Source organism: Falco biarmicus, chromosome 7, assembly GCF_023638135.1.
Source record: "Falco biarmicus isolate bFalBia1 chromosome 7, bFalBia1.pri, whole genome shotgun sequence".
Taxonomy (NCBI): domain Eukaryota; kingdom Metazoa; phylum Chordata; class Aves; order Falconiformes; family Falconidae; genus Falco; species Falco biarmicus.
In genome coordinates this window covers 1,810,453-1,823,613 of record NC_079294.1, presented here as the reverse complement: position 1 = coordinate 1,823,613, position 13,161 = coordinate 1,810,453, and the positions used below count along the sequence as shown (strand labels likewise).

The window sequence follows — 13,161 nt, the reverse complement described above, 5'->3', positions numbered from 1 at the left end:
TTTGTGTGGATATTATTGCTCTGTTTCGCTTATATGACTTACGCCTCAGCGCTGTTGACATCAGGCTGTTGCTTCAGCCAGTTTAATATTAACTTCTTGGTTTTCCAATGCACCTGCTCACATTCATGGATGAAGCCAAACTGGGGATAGCAGGGCAGGCTCCTGAGGAGGGCTTCCCTGCTTATTCCACCCCAGCGCCTCCCTTTGGGGCATGGCATGCTCTGCTCCATCCACCCCAGGATTGTGGCAGCGGCCAGGCAGCTCGCCAGGGGTGAGCAGCTATTCACCCCTGTGCACAGGGAGTCTGACAGTGGGTGATCCCCTGGGATCACCTGGCAGGAATCTTGCAGATGAGGCTGTTTCCCTGGCAGCTTTCACTGAGTGCTGACAGAGCAGCCCCCTCTCCCCTGCCCTGGTGAGGCACACATGCAGTGCTGGGCCCAGTGCTGGGCTTCCCAGTTCCAGAGGGACAGGGAGCTGCTGGGGAGGGGCCGGCGGGGGCTGCGAAGGGGGTGAGGGGCTGGAGCATCTCCCCGGGGAGGAAGGGCTGAGCGGGCGGGGGCTGTTCAGCCTGGAGAGGAGCAGCCGAGAGGGGATGTCACCCATGGCTGCAGGTATCCCCGGGCGGGTGCCCAGGGGACGGGGCCAGGCTCTTCCCAGCGGTGCCCAGCGGCGGGACGAGGGGCACCGGGCACAAACCGCCACACGGCCGGTTCCCTCTGAGCAGGAGGGAGAACGTGTGTCCCTGGCGGGTGGCGGGGCGCTGGGCCGGGCTGCCCAGAGCGGCTGGGGAGGCTCCTTCTGCGGGGCCATGGTGCAGCCTGCGGGGAGAGCCTGCGGGGGGGGATGGGGCTGGGGGCTCGGGGGGCACTGCCCGCCCGCGCCGGTCGCTCGGGGGTTCCCTCTGATTCTGCGTGACCCTGCGCTCCCTCAGCGCCCACCGGCCCCCGCCTCCCACTGCGGATACCTCCTGCCGTGCCGACGGGCCGGGCCGCGGTCCCCTCGGGGCGGCCCGGGGTCTCCTCAGGGCCGGCGGCCCCGCCCCCGCGCGAGCCCCGGCTAACGGCCGCCCCCGCGCGCCTGACGCAACCCGCGCCCCGCTTTGCCCCACGCGCGGCGAAACCTCCCGCCCCCGTTGCATCACCCGGCGCCGGGGGCGGGGCGCGCGGCCCTTTAAAGCGCGGGCTGCGCGCGGGCGGCCCCACGAGCGCCGCGCCCCTCCGCCGCCATGAAGCGCGACCCGCAGCGCCCCGAGGAGCGGCCGAGCCGGGCCGAGCCGCAGCCGGCCCCGAGCACCCCCGAGCCGCCGGGGGAGGCGGAGGGCGCCGAGCCGCCGCCGCCGGTGTGGATCTTCGGGTACGGCTCGCTGGTGTGGAGGCCGGGCTTCGAGTTCACCTCGCGCAAGGTGGGCTTCATCCGCGGGTACAGCCGCCGCTTCTGGCAGGGGGACACGTTCCACCGCGGCAGCGAGAGGATGGTAAGGGCCGGGCCGGGCCGGGGGGCGGCGGGCCGGGGGCCGGGCCCGGCTGCTAACGGCTCTCCCCTTGCTCTCTCCACAGCCCGGCCGGGTGGTGACGCTGCAGGAGGAGCGCGGGGTGAGTGCGGGGCGGAGGGCGGGGGGCTCCTCTCCCCGGTACCGGCCGGGCCGGGCTCCCCGGCCGCCTGAGGCGTTCGCGGCCCGTAACCCCGCTCTGCCCCTCCAGGCCTGCACGTGGGGGGTCGCCTACGAGGTGCGCGGGGAGCAGATCGCCGCGTCGCTGCAGTACCTCAACGTGCGGGAAGCGGTCCTGGGAGGCTACGACACCAAGCTGGTGACGTTCCACCCGCAGGAGAAAGACGCGGAGGAGCCCATCCTGGCTCTGGTTTACATTGCAACGCCCCAGAACCCCTCTTACCTCGGCCCGGCATCTGAAGAAGACATTGCGGCTCAGATCATCGTATCAAGCGGTTGTGCTGGTCATAACATTGAGTACTTGCTGAGGCTGGCAGACTTTATGCGCTACTTTTGTCCTCAAGCAGAGGATAAACATCTCTTCTCCATCGAAGAGGCTCTTGTTTCCATCCTTCCCTGTCTATACTACACAGAGGAGTCTCTAGAAGAAACTGCCAAGTGTCCCTTGGAAGTCCAAGGGCTGAAATAGGTTACTTTTTTGAGGGGTCCCAACAGAACGAACATAAGGGAGAAAGCAACGGGGACAATCTTAACTCTGATAAAATATACTGGACTGAGTGAATAAAGGGAGAATTGGCAAGTGGTAGGGGAGGGGTGGAGTGGAGCAAAACACGCTTGCTATAAGACTTGCAATTAGTACCTGTTACACTCCCTACCTGTAGCACCATGACAGCCATCGCTGCTTTCTGTGTGGGGAGCAGGGATCTTTGCTGGAACTTTGCTCTGTAAGGCTTGCTTCAAACCTGAAGCATCACTTTCTTTAGAGAAGAAAGAGGCTCATCTATTCCATGCACCTTTTTTTTTTTTTTTCCTTTAAAGACTAGTTGAGCAGGACTTGACTGGGTTTAAGCAGTATGTATGTAATTCTACCTCAGGCTGGCAAAAAGCTGTTTGTGTGGTGGTGGAGAGTTGGGCAGATTCTGCTAAATAAGACTTTTTTTGGTTTTTGTTTGCCCCCCCTGCCATGTCCCACCTCCAGTACCATGACCTGACACTAGATTTCAGGACTACTGTGCAATATTAAGTGAACTGGCCTCTGTAGGCTCCTGTGGATCCTCCTTCCTTATGTTGTGAAGGATCATGGTAATGCACTTATTTTCTAAAATGTAATACTGTACTCATTATGTGTTGTGTTTCCCCTTTGGAGGGGTATCTAAACTGCTCACATGCCACAGGGGTATGCAGCCCACATTCAACCTTGCATTTGTGCCTTCTAGTTTTAAATCAGTTTTCTGAGGAGCTAAGCCTGCTTTAACGACAGAAGCTTTTCTCCAAGCTTCGCTGACCTTGTGCTGCTACAGACTTAACAGACTCTTTAAGAAATGGTCCTGCCTGCAGGAACGCTGCCCAGGTGCAGTAGCATTTTAACCAGCCCTGTGCTGGATGTAATCTCTGGTGCTTCAGGATGACGTGGGTTTCTGTAGAAGCATTTGAAGGTTCTAGTTCCATACCAGGGTGTCTGTCTGGTAGACTGTTACTTGACTGCAGAGGACCATGGCTGAGAGCAGACTTGTAAGCCTCTGAGTACTGAGAAGCCTGCCTTGATAGTGTTAAGCAGAGGCGCTGCTGCAAGCTCAGACTTTTCAGCTCCATGTATTAACAGCATGATAACCCATAGTATTTTATAAAAAAAGCGCTACGACTGCAGCAAAATAGCTTGTGAGAGCTGGGACATTGGAATTCTCCCCAGTGCCATGTGTTTTATTAATTATTAAAAAGAAAAACCAAACCAACGATGGGGACTGTTTGTATTACTGTGGCTTGTATGTATATGAAGTGGTACTGTGCTGTGCCCAGTAATAAAACAAACTGACAAAGTTAGTCTTTTGTACTTTGGTGTTGGCTTATTTTCATTACTGACTTAAAGTTCAAGCTGATTTTTCTTTTTAATTTTTTTCTGTTGTTTGGTGTTGCTTTTTTTTTTATTTTTAACAACCTGCTGCTGTAGTTCCTATGGGTTTGGTTTTGTGATTTTTGTTTTTGTTGTTAAAAACCCAGCCACCTTGCTGCTGAGCAGCTTGCCTTTGCTGGATTTACAGGAAGACACCCATTGACTCTTCCCCTTTGAGAAAAGGGGATTCAGTAACTTTCTCTTTCCAGCTCTTGTTGACTCTGGAGTGTTAGTGCTGACACCACTAGCCAGCCCACCTGACTGTACAGGGCAGGCACAGAAATGTAATTCTCCCTTGGCAGGCAGCAGGATTGTTGTTCCAAGTGTAACTTGGCATTGCTGTTTCCAAGAAGTAATAGTGGAAGGACAAGAAACTGCTGCCGTAGCCAGATCTGCTGTCTGCAGCCAGTTATTTCTCTTCTGCAATGTGCTGTGTACAGGGGTAACGTGCAGCTGCCCTTCTGATTCTTCTAGTTACCAGCTGCCTCAGCAAATCACTGTACACTGTACCTACCAGTATTATCTGCCTCAAGATTTGAGTGATGGAGTGAAAACTAATGGAAACAACTGAATTTACCACTAATGAAAGGCAGGTGCATGTTTCAGGGATAACAGACTAAAAACTATGTTTTCCCTATTCCTTGGAGGCTCTCACTTTGACTGAGCGGCAGTGTCTTCCCATGGGGGCTAGTTCCCCCCAGCTGAAAATCAAAGGGTTAAAGAATCAACTTACCTACAGGGAAATGCTCCCTTACTAGTATGTACATGACTGGGGTCAGATACCAAACCAGCTCCAGATAAAGCAAAATCATCTTCACACCTTTCACATTTCTGAAGGCACAAAGATGCCACTGATGGGAATTAACAGTTGATGTGTAGTAAGCAACCTGCATGGACAGCTGCTGCCTTCATTCAGCCTGGGCTGGCCCCATGATCTTCCATGTCACTGGCAAAAGACAAGTGGCAAGCGCTTGCAAACAACCCATCAGCACTAGGAATGTTCCTTCAGTTGCTATTTCTTTTTCCCAATGAGTTCTTTGCAGCAGACTTCCAAGAAAAAGAAAAAAAGGGCGAGAGAAAAAAAAAAAGGACGGACCCTGTTTCCTTTCTAGGAGCGGTGAACATTGCAGCTTGCTGCTGTCATCCCATGACCATGCCCTCCAGTCACTAAGGCAATGAGGTATCACATTGGTTCGTTCTGCTGAGGCTTTTATTGTGCCCTGTGAGTTGGGGAACTGGCCACGTTTTGGTCAGTTGATGAGTTTAAAAGGTTAACCCCCCAGATAGAACTCTGGCCATGTGAGTGAGGGGAGGTGGCACCCTGCAACATTTGCTGTATGCCCAGGCTTGCATTTGTGCTGCACAGTGGCTTGCCTCTGGCGAACCAGATGTGAGGAAGAGAATTACTGCTCGGATGTGGTCACACAACCATGGCACTTGGGAGTGCAAGGCCAGTGGTGACAGTGTCCAACCCCCTGCAGGTTTCATTACAGACTTCCTCTCCCTACACCATGGCGTGCCAGCCCAGGTGAAGCAGCTGGCTGTGGGCACAGCTCCTGCTTCTGGTCACTCTACGGCTGGCCTGGGAAAGAGTGTTCACCTCATCAGAGGGTGGGACAGCCACCCTCATCTGCCAGACACCACTGGAGATGCTTCCCTGTCCAGTGGCTTCCTCTTGCACGTCTGTTTTCTCTTCTCTGACTTCCCTGCAACAAGCTCATGCCTATCAGGTCACCTCACATTAGAAACTGGCTGCAATAGAAACATGTTTACAAGCACTATCAATCACATACTCTCCGAGTCTAAAAGCAGCACAATTTACATTATTTCAGTCCCTTTTCCATTTTCCTGCCCAGCAGTTCCCACACAGCCCTGGGTTGCTGCTTCCTTGAGTACATCAGGGCTGGACCTGCCCAGCTGCTTTGCAGTGGCACAGACAGCTGAATACAGAGCTGGCAGCAGGTAACCCAGCCCTGCCCTCCACATGCGTGAAGTGCTCCCGAGGGCACGTGGTCCTTGATCAGGCAGGATAAAGATACTCAGCAATGTTAAAAGGATTCAGAGGAGACAAAACCAGACAAAAAAGTCTCTGGTTCTCAGGTGCTACGGTATCATCTCGGTTTCAAGGCAGAGAGAACTGAGGAGACTTCTCACAGGTAAATCTCCACCAAGGTGATTCTGTCTTTAGTAAAAATGTAGTTGAAATACAGTGTCACCAATTTGTGAACTTACCTGTGCTTGCTGTGCTTTTCTAGAGGAGGTGCCGGGTCAGAAAGCCAGTGAGACCAAGCTGGTACTTGTGGTTGCTGGTGATACAGGCACGCAGCTGAGGGAGGGAGGGAGGGAGGTGGTTGGAGGGGACAGTGGCCGGGCAGAGGGGTAGGAACAGGCCATATTCCCCAGCTGGCTGCGAAAGCAGCCAACGCCTCGCATGAGCCCACCTCAGCAGAATGTACGTTGGAGCATCCAGAAAGCGGGGCCAGCGCAGGCGTTGAAGGCTATCAAGGAGCCCACGTGGCATCTCAGCCCCTGGAGAAGCTGAAGGGGGAGGCGCAGCTCCCGTGCGTGCCCACGGCCTGGGGTCCTGGGGCTCTGCCACGTGCGGCTGGGAGAGGCTCACAGGCGACGTGCAAGTGGCGGCTGGGACGGCACACCTGGGTGTAGCAGCTGTCACAGGAGCTGCAGCTGGTTGTACAGAGCACATGTGGTATTCCGTATGTGTCTGCTTGCCGCTCCAGAGACAGGCTGAAATGTGGATTTAATTACCTACAGATGTTTCACAGGCAGAGGAAAAGCAAAAGATAAAAAAAACCCCAAAAATACTTATCGCTGCTCCTGGACAGCCCTACACGGGCTGCCTGGCTGGTGCAAGCGAGAGCAGCTGGTGCTGCTCGGCTACGGAGCCTGCAAAGGCTGCGCTCTGGCAAGTGCTCCCCTCTGCAGTGAAGGGGATTGTGCGCGCTGTGCAGAGAAGATGTGTCCAGAAACCACTTCTGGCTGGGTAGCAGCTCGTGTTCTGCTCCTGCTACCAGGAAGGACTGGATGGTGAAGCAGGGGAAGGACAGAGGGTGCACTGGGTGTACAGCTGCACCAGGACAAGCAAGACTGACTGTGCAGAACCCACCCGGCACAACACACATGGCCGTGGGCACCTGCGCGCTTTGGTGCTTCCCCATATAACATGTTCCAGTTCAGGTGCAAGAATGGTAGCACTGCCAGCGCACCACAAATCCTGGGAGTCAATCTGGGCCTGGAAGTCCTTCGTGAAACTCTAAATCAGGTATCACCTTCAGTGCAATAACCTCATCCCAAAGGCAGAGGGGAAAACAAACGAGCAGAATTCGGGTGGGAGATTTCACGCCCCCCCCCCCCCCCTCCCCCGAGTCAGACTTCTGACTTTGGTACTGCCAGTTGTCACGACACGGCACATACGTCATCAGCACCAAGTCCAGAGAGTGTTTTGTTCAGAACTCAAGGGCAGATGCAACATAAAGTAAGCGCAGTCCCAGCGCCGTGCCACCGGTGCGCAGCCCAGCCCAGCACGTTTCCCTGCACACGGGAGGAACAGGAGGGGATAAACCCCCAGATTTACAGTCAAGCTATGGAAAAACTACACTTGCAGCAAACCCAGCAGCTGCTCAGCAGACCTTGGGGTTTCCTGCTAACAAGTTGCCTTGGCTTAAGGGAAAACCTCCCTAATTTACACACTGTATTAGAGTTATGAGAGAAGCCCGTACGGCTTTGGAAGAGCCTCGGGCCAGGGAGGGCGGAAGGAAGCGGGCATTCTGGGCAGGACTGGGGAAGCTCTACACATTTTGTTTACAGACCCTGTACACTTTTTGTTTGGCTTTTGGATGTGTTTTATTCTTTCTCAGCTCCCTTTTCATCCCATCATAGTGCCAGCCACACTGGTGAGTGTTTATGCTTGCGAATGCCTGAAGCACAGCCAGTACCTTGAACTCCAGGGAATGAGACTGAAATAACGTAAAGGTCAGGGAAGTTCAAAGACAGAGAGGTGCTGTTTTCCTAGCTGGGGACACCACGCTGTTCCCAGACCACGCTGGGCTGCTCTGGGGATGCGAGAACAAAGACCCTTCTTATGTCTGCCTGTTTATGCCGTTTTTTGCCTCCCTCACCTCTCTGTTTTAACAGGACTAATTTTCATGAAGCTTCAATTAAAACCACCAGGCATCAGTTTGGTCTGAGCCCGACAACTGAAGAGGCACCTGATAGCTGCCGGCACTTAAAACTCCTGTTGCCGAAGGAAAAGGGAAGTTTGTATCCCAGCCGCTCCAGCCCCGCAGGCTCACACCGCAGGAGCCCCAGCGCGCTGCTTCCATGAGCGCTTCACCCACAGGAAGGCAAGTCAGAGGATGACTTCTGGAGAGGACAGGGTTCCTTCAGCCCCGCTGGTTCACAGGCCTGCCCTTCAGAGAGGTGCGAATGCACGCCCAGGCTGCCTGGGCACATGCCGGGTACGTGCCGCTCAGCTGTGCCATGCAGGTGGCTAGCACAGGTGGCTAGTGTGCAGAGCAGCATCGGGCACACCACCCCGTGCTCTGCATGGAGCCGGTGATCACACTTCTAGCTGCAGATTTCCGCAGGCTGGGGGGTTCTTTAGCACGTGTGCATACACGGCACACCTGTTTGCACCACGGCGCTTGCCCCACATGCCCTCATTCAGAGGATGGGGGGAGGCCAGGGAAGGGTCTGGGTTCACACGAGCCCTGCGTTTCACTAGCTTACGGCCTCAGCTGTCTGCTTCACCTTGAACTGGAGCTGCAGGCCAAGCGACACCGACCGCACAGGCAGCAGGGACATCGCTGCACAGCCTTGTGTCCAACCCACATCCAGCAATTACAGCCTCACCGACAAACCAGCCGCCTCGGGGGCAACCGCAGCCAGCTTGCTGCTATTAAACTCCAACCACACAAAGCATATGTGACATTTGAAAACACTTAGAAAACAAACTAAGAAAGCAGCCTTTTATCCCTTTCACTGTCTAGGCAGTGCACCAGCCTTTCCACGCTCCAAGTCGGCACTGACGATGCACATGATGCTGTGGGAGGGAGGGAGCAGGCAAGGGAAGGCAGGGGCTGCCCGTGGATGTGTTTACGCCACCTCCGTTCACCCCGCCGTCCCCCCCGCACCGGGGCAGTGCTAGAATGTGCCTTTGCACGTGTCACAACCAGTGCCAGCGCTGCGAGTGACCTCGCAGGACTGCGGCTGACATGCCGCTGATGGAGGTGCGCAGGGGCGGGAGATACAGTTACAGACAACTGGGGCAAGCAGCTCTGTTGGCAGGATGCTTCTACAAACATCAGAGGCCGAGATCTCTCGCTTGTTCCTGTTTTCCAGTGAAGCACCCATTTCTTTAAGTAAAAATATATATATAAGAGTATAAAAGTATAGTGTGAACAAGGATAGTTCAAAGAGGTAGTAGGTTTTTAGATTATACATACATTCACTCTTTTGGTCTGCTTTATAAGAATGTGTTTTTCTTCTCCCAGACGTTACTCTCCATGAACACACAATCCCATTTTTAGAGCGGGAAAAGTGTGGGAATGCCCAGCTCCCCAGGGCTGTGAGAGATGCTGCTTTTCATCTTCCCTTCGCCAGCGGCTGTTAGCAGGCTGGATTACCTCTGGACCCGTTAGGCGGGAGCTAGACAAAACCGTGTCTCTGGTTGCTGCACAGCACAGTCGATTCTGGCAGCATTTGTGTCTCTACATATATATTGAATCTATTCCTGGAAATACATCCTGTAATTTGAGAGCAGATGAGTTCAGGACTGAGGATATAAATTAACTGTGGGACTGGTCTTACTCAGAATAAATACCCACTATTTTTTCCCAGAGGTTCCTGCCTCATTTCACTTGATGGGAGGATGCTAACAACGAGCAACAGTTCACTCCCTTTCCCCCTGCGTGGCCCGGTGTGTTTATGCACATCCTACTCCAGATGCAGGGGGACCATGCCTCATTTTGACTTTCCTCTGCAAATCACTACAGCGACCTTTGCAAATCACTGCAGCGCCTTCACAAACGTTAATTCCTCTTCACAAGACCTTTGTGGAGAGGTATCCTTTCCATCACACGGATGGGGAACTCAGACATCAAGAGCATGACTTCAAAAGCGCACAGTGACTGTGAATGCGTGGCGTGAGGCACTGAGGGATGATGGTATAATACGCGAGTTGTTCAGAGACACCATGCTGCAGAAGGGGTAACGTGTGCTCACATAATCAGCGCTAGATCCTGACACAACCATGCGGGTGTCATCCAAAACTTCCATGGCCACCCCTACGGTTGCCATCGCCCAGCCAGGATCTGTGTGGTTGTAAGTTTAGTGATTCGCTCTCAGTGTTCTTAAACCTTCACATACCTAAGCGTGCGTAATGTTTATTTGCCAACTAAACATTAAACTCAGCAGAAAAGCATTTTCGTACAGCTTGGGGTGCTTTTGTTTTACATACATCACTCAAATTGGTTGCAGTCCCTCAAGCTTTTTTAACTAACGGCTGCGGCTCACAGCTGCTGGCAGTTCCAAACTTCTCACACGTGTTTATCCCTGCAAAATCTCAGACATGAGGTCTGTTTTAAATTAAAGATTTAAACAGCATTACTCTTCTCATTTGCGATCAATTATATTGCTGCAAGGGAGAGCTGGGCTTCTCTAATCTGTCGGTGAACATTCTACCAAACCAGCTCTCATAACATTTAGTTAGTTGATTCTAGACAGACACAAGGGTACACAGCCAAGGACAGCAAACCGCAGTGTAACTGAATTACATTAATTATACAATATATACCTCTGATTGCATACGCTAACAGCAAGTTATCCGAGCCAGGGATGCAAGCCTCCTGCAAAGCTCATGATGGCGTGTTTCAAACACTTAAAAATCACTTGGGGTTACAGCAGCCTGTAAAAGAAACCGTCATGACTTGCAGTCCTAGATCAACAGCGTGTTTAAAAAGCGACGTGTGCATTACAGATCCAGCACCGTGATGTCAGTGCGTTTTCAACCAGGCGATGGGAACTGAGCTGACACATCACTGAAAAACTAGGTGGCAATTATTTTTTCATGCTAACCAGATTAGATGAAATATTATATATTAAATAATAGTATATGTTTATAATAGTATCCAATATATAATATTATGTATCATATATATTATCTATATTAAAAATAAAGTAAAATTATGACTACAGGTTAGACACAGTAACTTCTTCTGAACTCTGAACGTGCCAGAGAATGATGAAGGATTGCAGCCACCTGGACAGCCAGACATCATGGAGCTGAACTAGTTTCAGGAGCACTTGAAATCCTGAGATTGAAATGCACCATTATGCATCTTTACAGCTATTTCAAGATGCACTTCAATGAAATACCATAGTACTATGGCAGTAAATGAGATTAAGTCAAAGAAAACTCTGGATTAGAGAAGCCTGTAGGAACGCAGAAGTTGTCCACAAAACTGTTCATGTGAGCTTAGTGGAAGGAGCACCAAGAAGAAACAAGATGCAGCAGCACCCTCACATCCTCACCCACCAGATGCATGGAGCGAGCGAAAAAAACCACCAAAAACCCAACCACCAAACCAAAAAAAGGGTTTTTTGGAGGTGAGTTTTCAAGATTCTCTAAATATTCATATAGTCCCAACATCTCTTCTGTTTCCTCTGCTTGCAAAGGAAAACCCTGGAGCCTTGTCACAGGCAATAAAGCATCATTCAAGGGCGTGCCCAGCTGCGTGCCATTGCATTTACTGGGCAGCGGCACACTCCGTTCATCAGCACCTAGCTAATTGCGGTCATGTGCCAAAAAGCTTAATGTAGTTTTAAAAAAAACAACAAAAAGCAACATTCAACCAACTGCGTGTGAAATTTGCTGACTCCTCCATTCTTCTAAAAAAACCACCAGCAACCTTCTACGGGCTGAAGCAGACAGGCATGCTGCACCGGCTGCGGGGAGGGCGAGGAGCACCAAGGGTGGCTGCTTCCAAGTAGCTGGGGTTTAGAGCGACTTTCATACAAGCTTATGCTCACTCTGGGGGAAAGCGCCTTGAATTACAGAAGGGTGCGAGCTAGAGAACAGTTGCTCCCAGCGACTGCGGACATTCTTTCCCCACAAGAAGCTCACCTAGGAGGGGACGCACGGGCACCGCTGCAGAGCCAGCGTCACACACCCGCCTGCCCACGCAGCAGCTGTGAATCCTGAAGGGCACTCGCTAGCCCAGGGAGCAATGAGAATGTTTACATCTGAATGCTACCGTAACATCAGGGGGAACTGGAACACCAGAATTTACAAGAAACCAGACAGACACGTGAACGAGCGACACCTCACCGCAATCCGGAGAGGGCTCCCACCTGTGGTTTACTCCTTTCTAGAGGAAGACCCAGATGGGAAGTTCAGAGGTAGGGATACATCTGAGGAACTACAAGAATAGAAGCGAGATAAACAGGAATTGCTTCTCCTAGTAGGACATCATTTGTTACATACATCTTGAGAAGAAAGCCGCTAGTTTCTTCTTATGAATAAGAAAATTTGATTACATTGAACAAATAGTCCCATCCCACATACCGTTTTTGTGCAACAGTCCAAACAAGTGGTACGCTTCCAAACTGGCTCTAGTCTCTGAGCAACACTAACAGTTTTTCTTGGTTTTGAAAAAAATGGTGAAGGTTTATTCAGGGTAACAGTGTGCACAAACTACATGTGTGCTTAGCTTTACCTTAATTCACGGTTCTCATTGAGACGCAAGGCTACGAGGGTTATGAGTTTAGAAATTAACAAAGTTATAAACAGAAACGTTTCTCCCGCCAACCAAAAGCCCTGAGGACAACACTTAGGTCTTCAGAAGGGTTGGGTAAGGTTATGCAGCAGGGAGGAAAAAACCATGTGCTGGCAAACAAGTGTCACAGAGATGACAAGTGATGCTGTAATGACTTAAGAGTCGCTTAGGAGCTCACAGCGGCTCTGGTTAAGTGCAGCGGGTCTAACACAGCAGCAGCACCGTGCAAGAAGGAAGAGAGCCCACGGGGAAGCTCAGGAAGGCATGAAAGTGGCCTTTCAGTGTTTTCCTCCCCTACCTCATTCTATTAGTGATGCTCATCAGCTAAGGAAGGAAGGAGTCATCGTTTCATACCCTAGTACTGAAACACTTCCTCATGCCTGGGACACAAACGAATTCCCTCGTATGCCCCTAGAAGAACATCACCTAAACAGGTGGGTACAAAATGCCTGGAAGAGCCATTAGCTTTGGAGTAACTTCACTTTCCTGAGGGAAGAGGCAGGAGCTAAGAGGAAGGTGATGCTGGAGGAAAGCCAACTCATCTTACCATGTGTTTCCCCGCTTCATAAGGCGTGTGTCGCAGGCTTTTCAGAGGAGCAAATGTTCATCTGAGAGCTGCACAGAAGACCTGTTTACAATACAGACCGACTGGCTGCATCTGAGAGCCAGGCCATCTGTATCCTCCTAGTAACGATGCTCCTGAGAGAAAGGGTGAATCGCCCCTTCCCCTCTCTCACCCACTGCTATGCACCTGGTGCAGGCTGCAAATCAAAACCCCTTCACAATTCAGCGAGCACTTACACCTA

General features: G+C 52.0%; 1 protein-coding gene across 1 annotated transcript; it reads left to right on the top strand.

The window, feature by feature from the left end:
- Nucleotides 1–1,198: 1,198 nt before the first annotated feature.
- CHAC1 (ChaC glutathione specific gamma-glutamylcyclotransferase 1) lies at nt 1,199–3,503 on the top strand. Its single transcript, XM_056347569.1, has 3 exons — nt 1,199–1,477; nt 1,560–1,595; nt 1,704–3,503. Exons 1-3 carry the CDS (start codon nt 1,229–1,231, stop codon nt 2,139–2,141), a joined length of 723 nt encoding a protein of 240 aa, XP_056203544.1. The 5' UTR covers nt 1,199–1,228; the 3' UTR covers nt 2,142–3,503.
- The last annotated feature ends 9,658 nt before the right edge of the window (nt 3,504–13,161 follow it).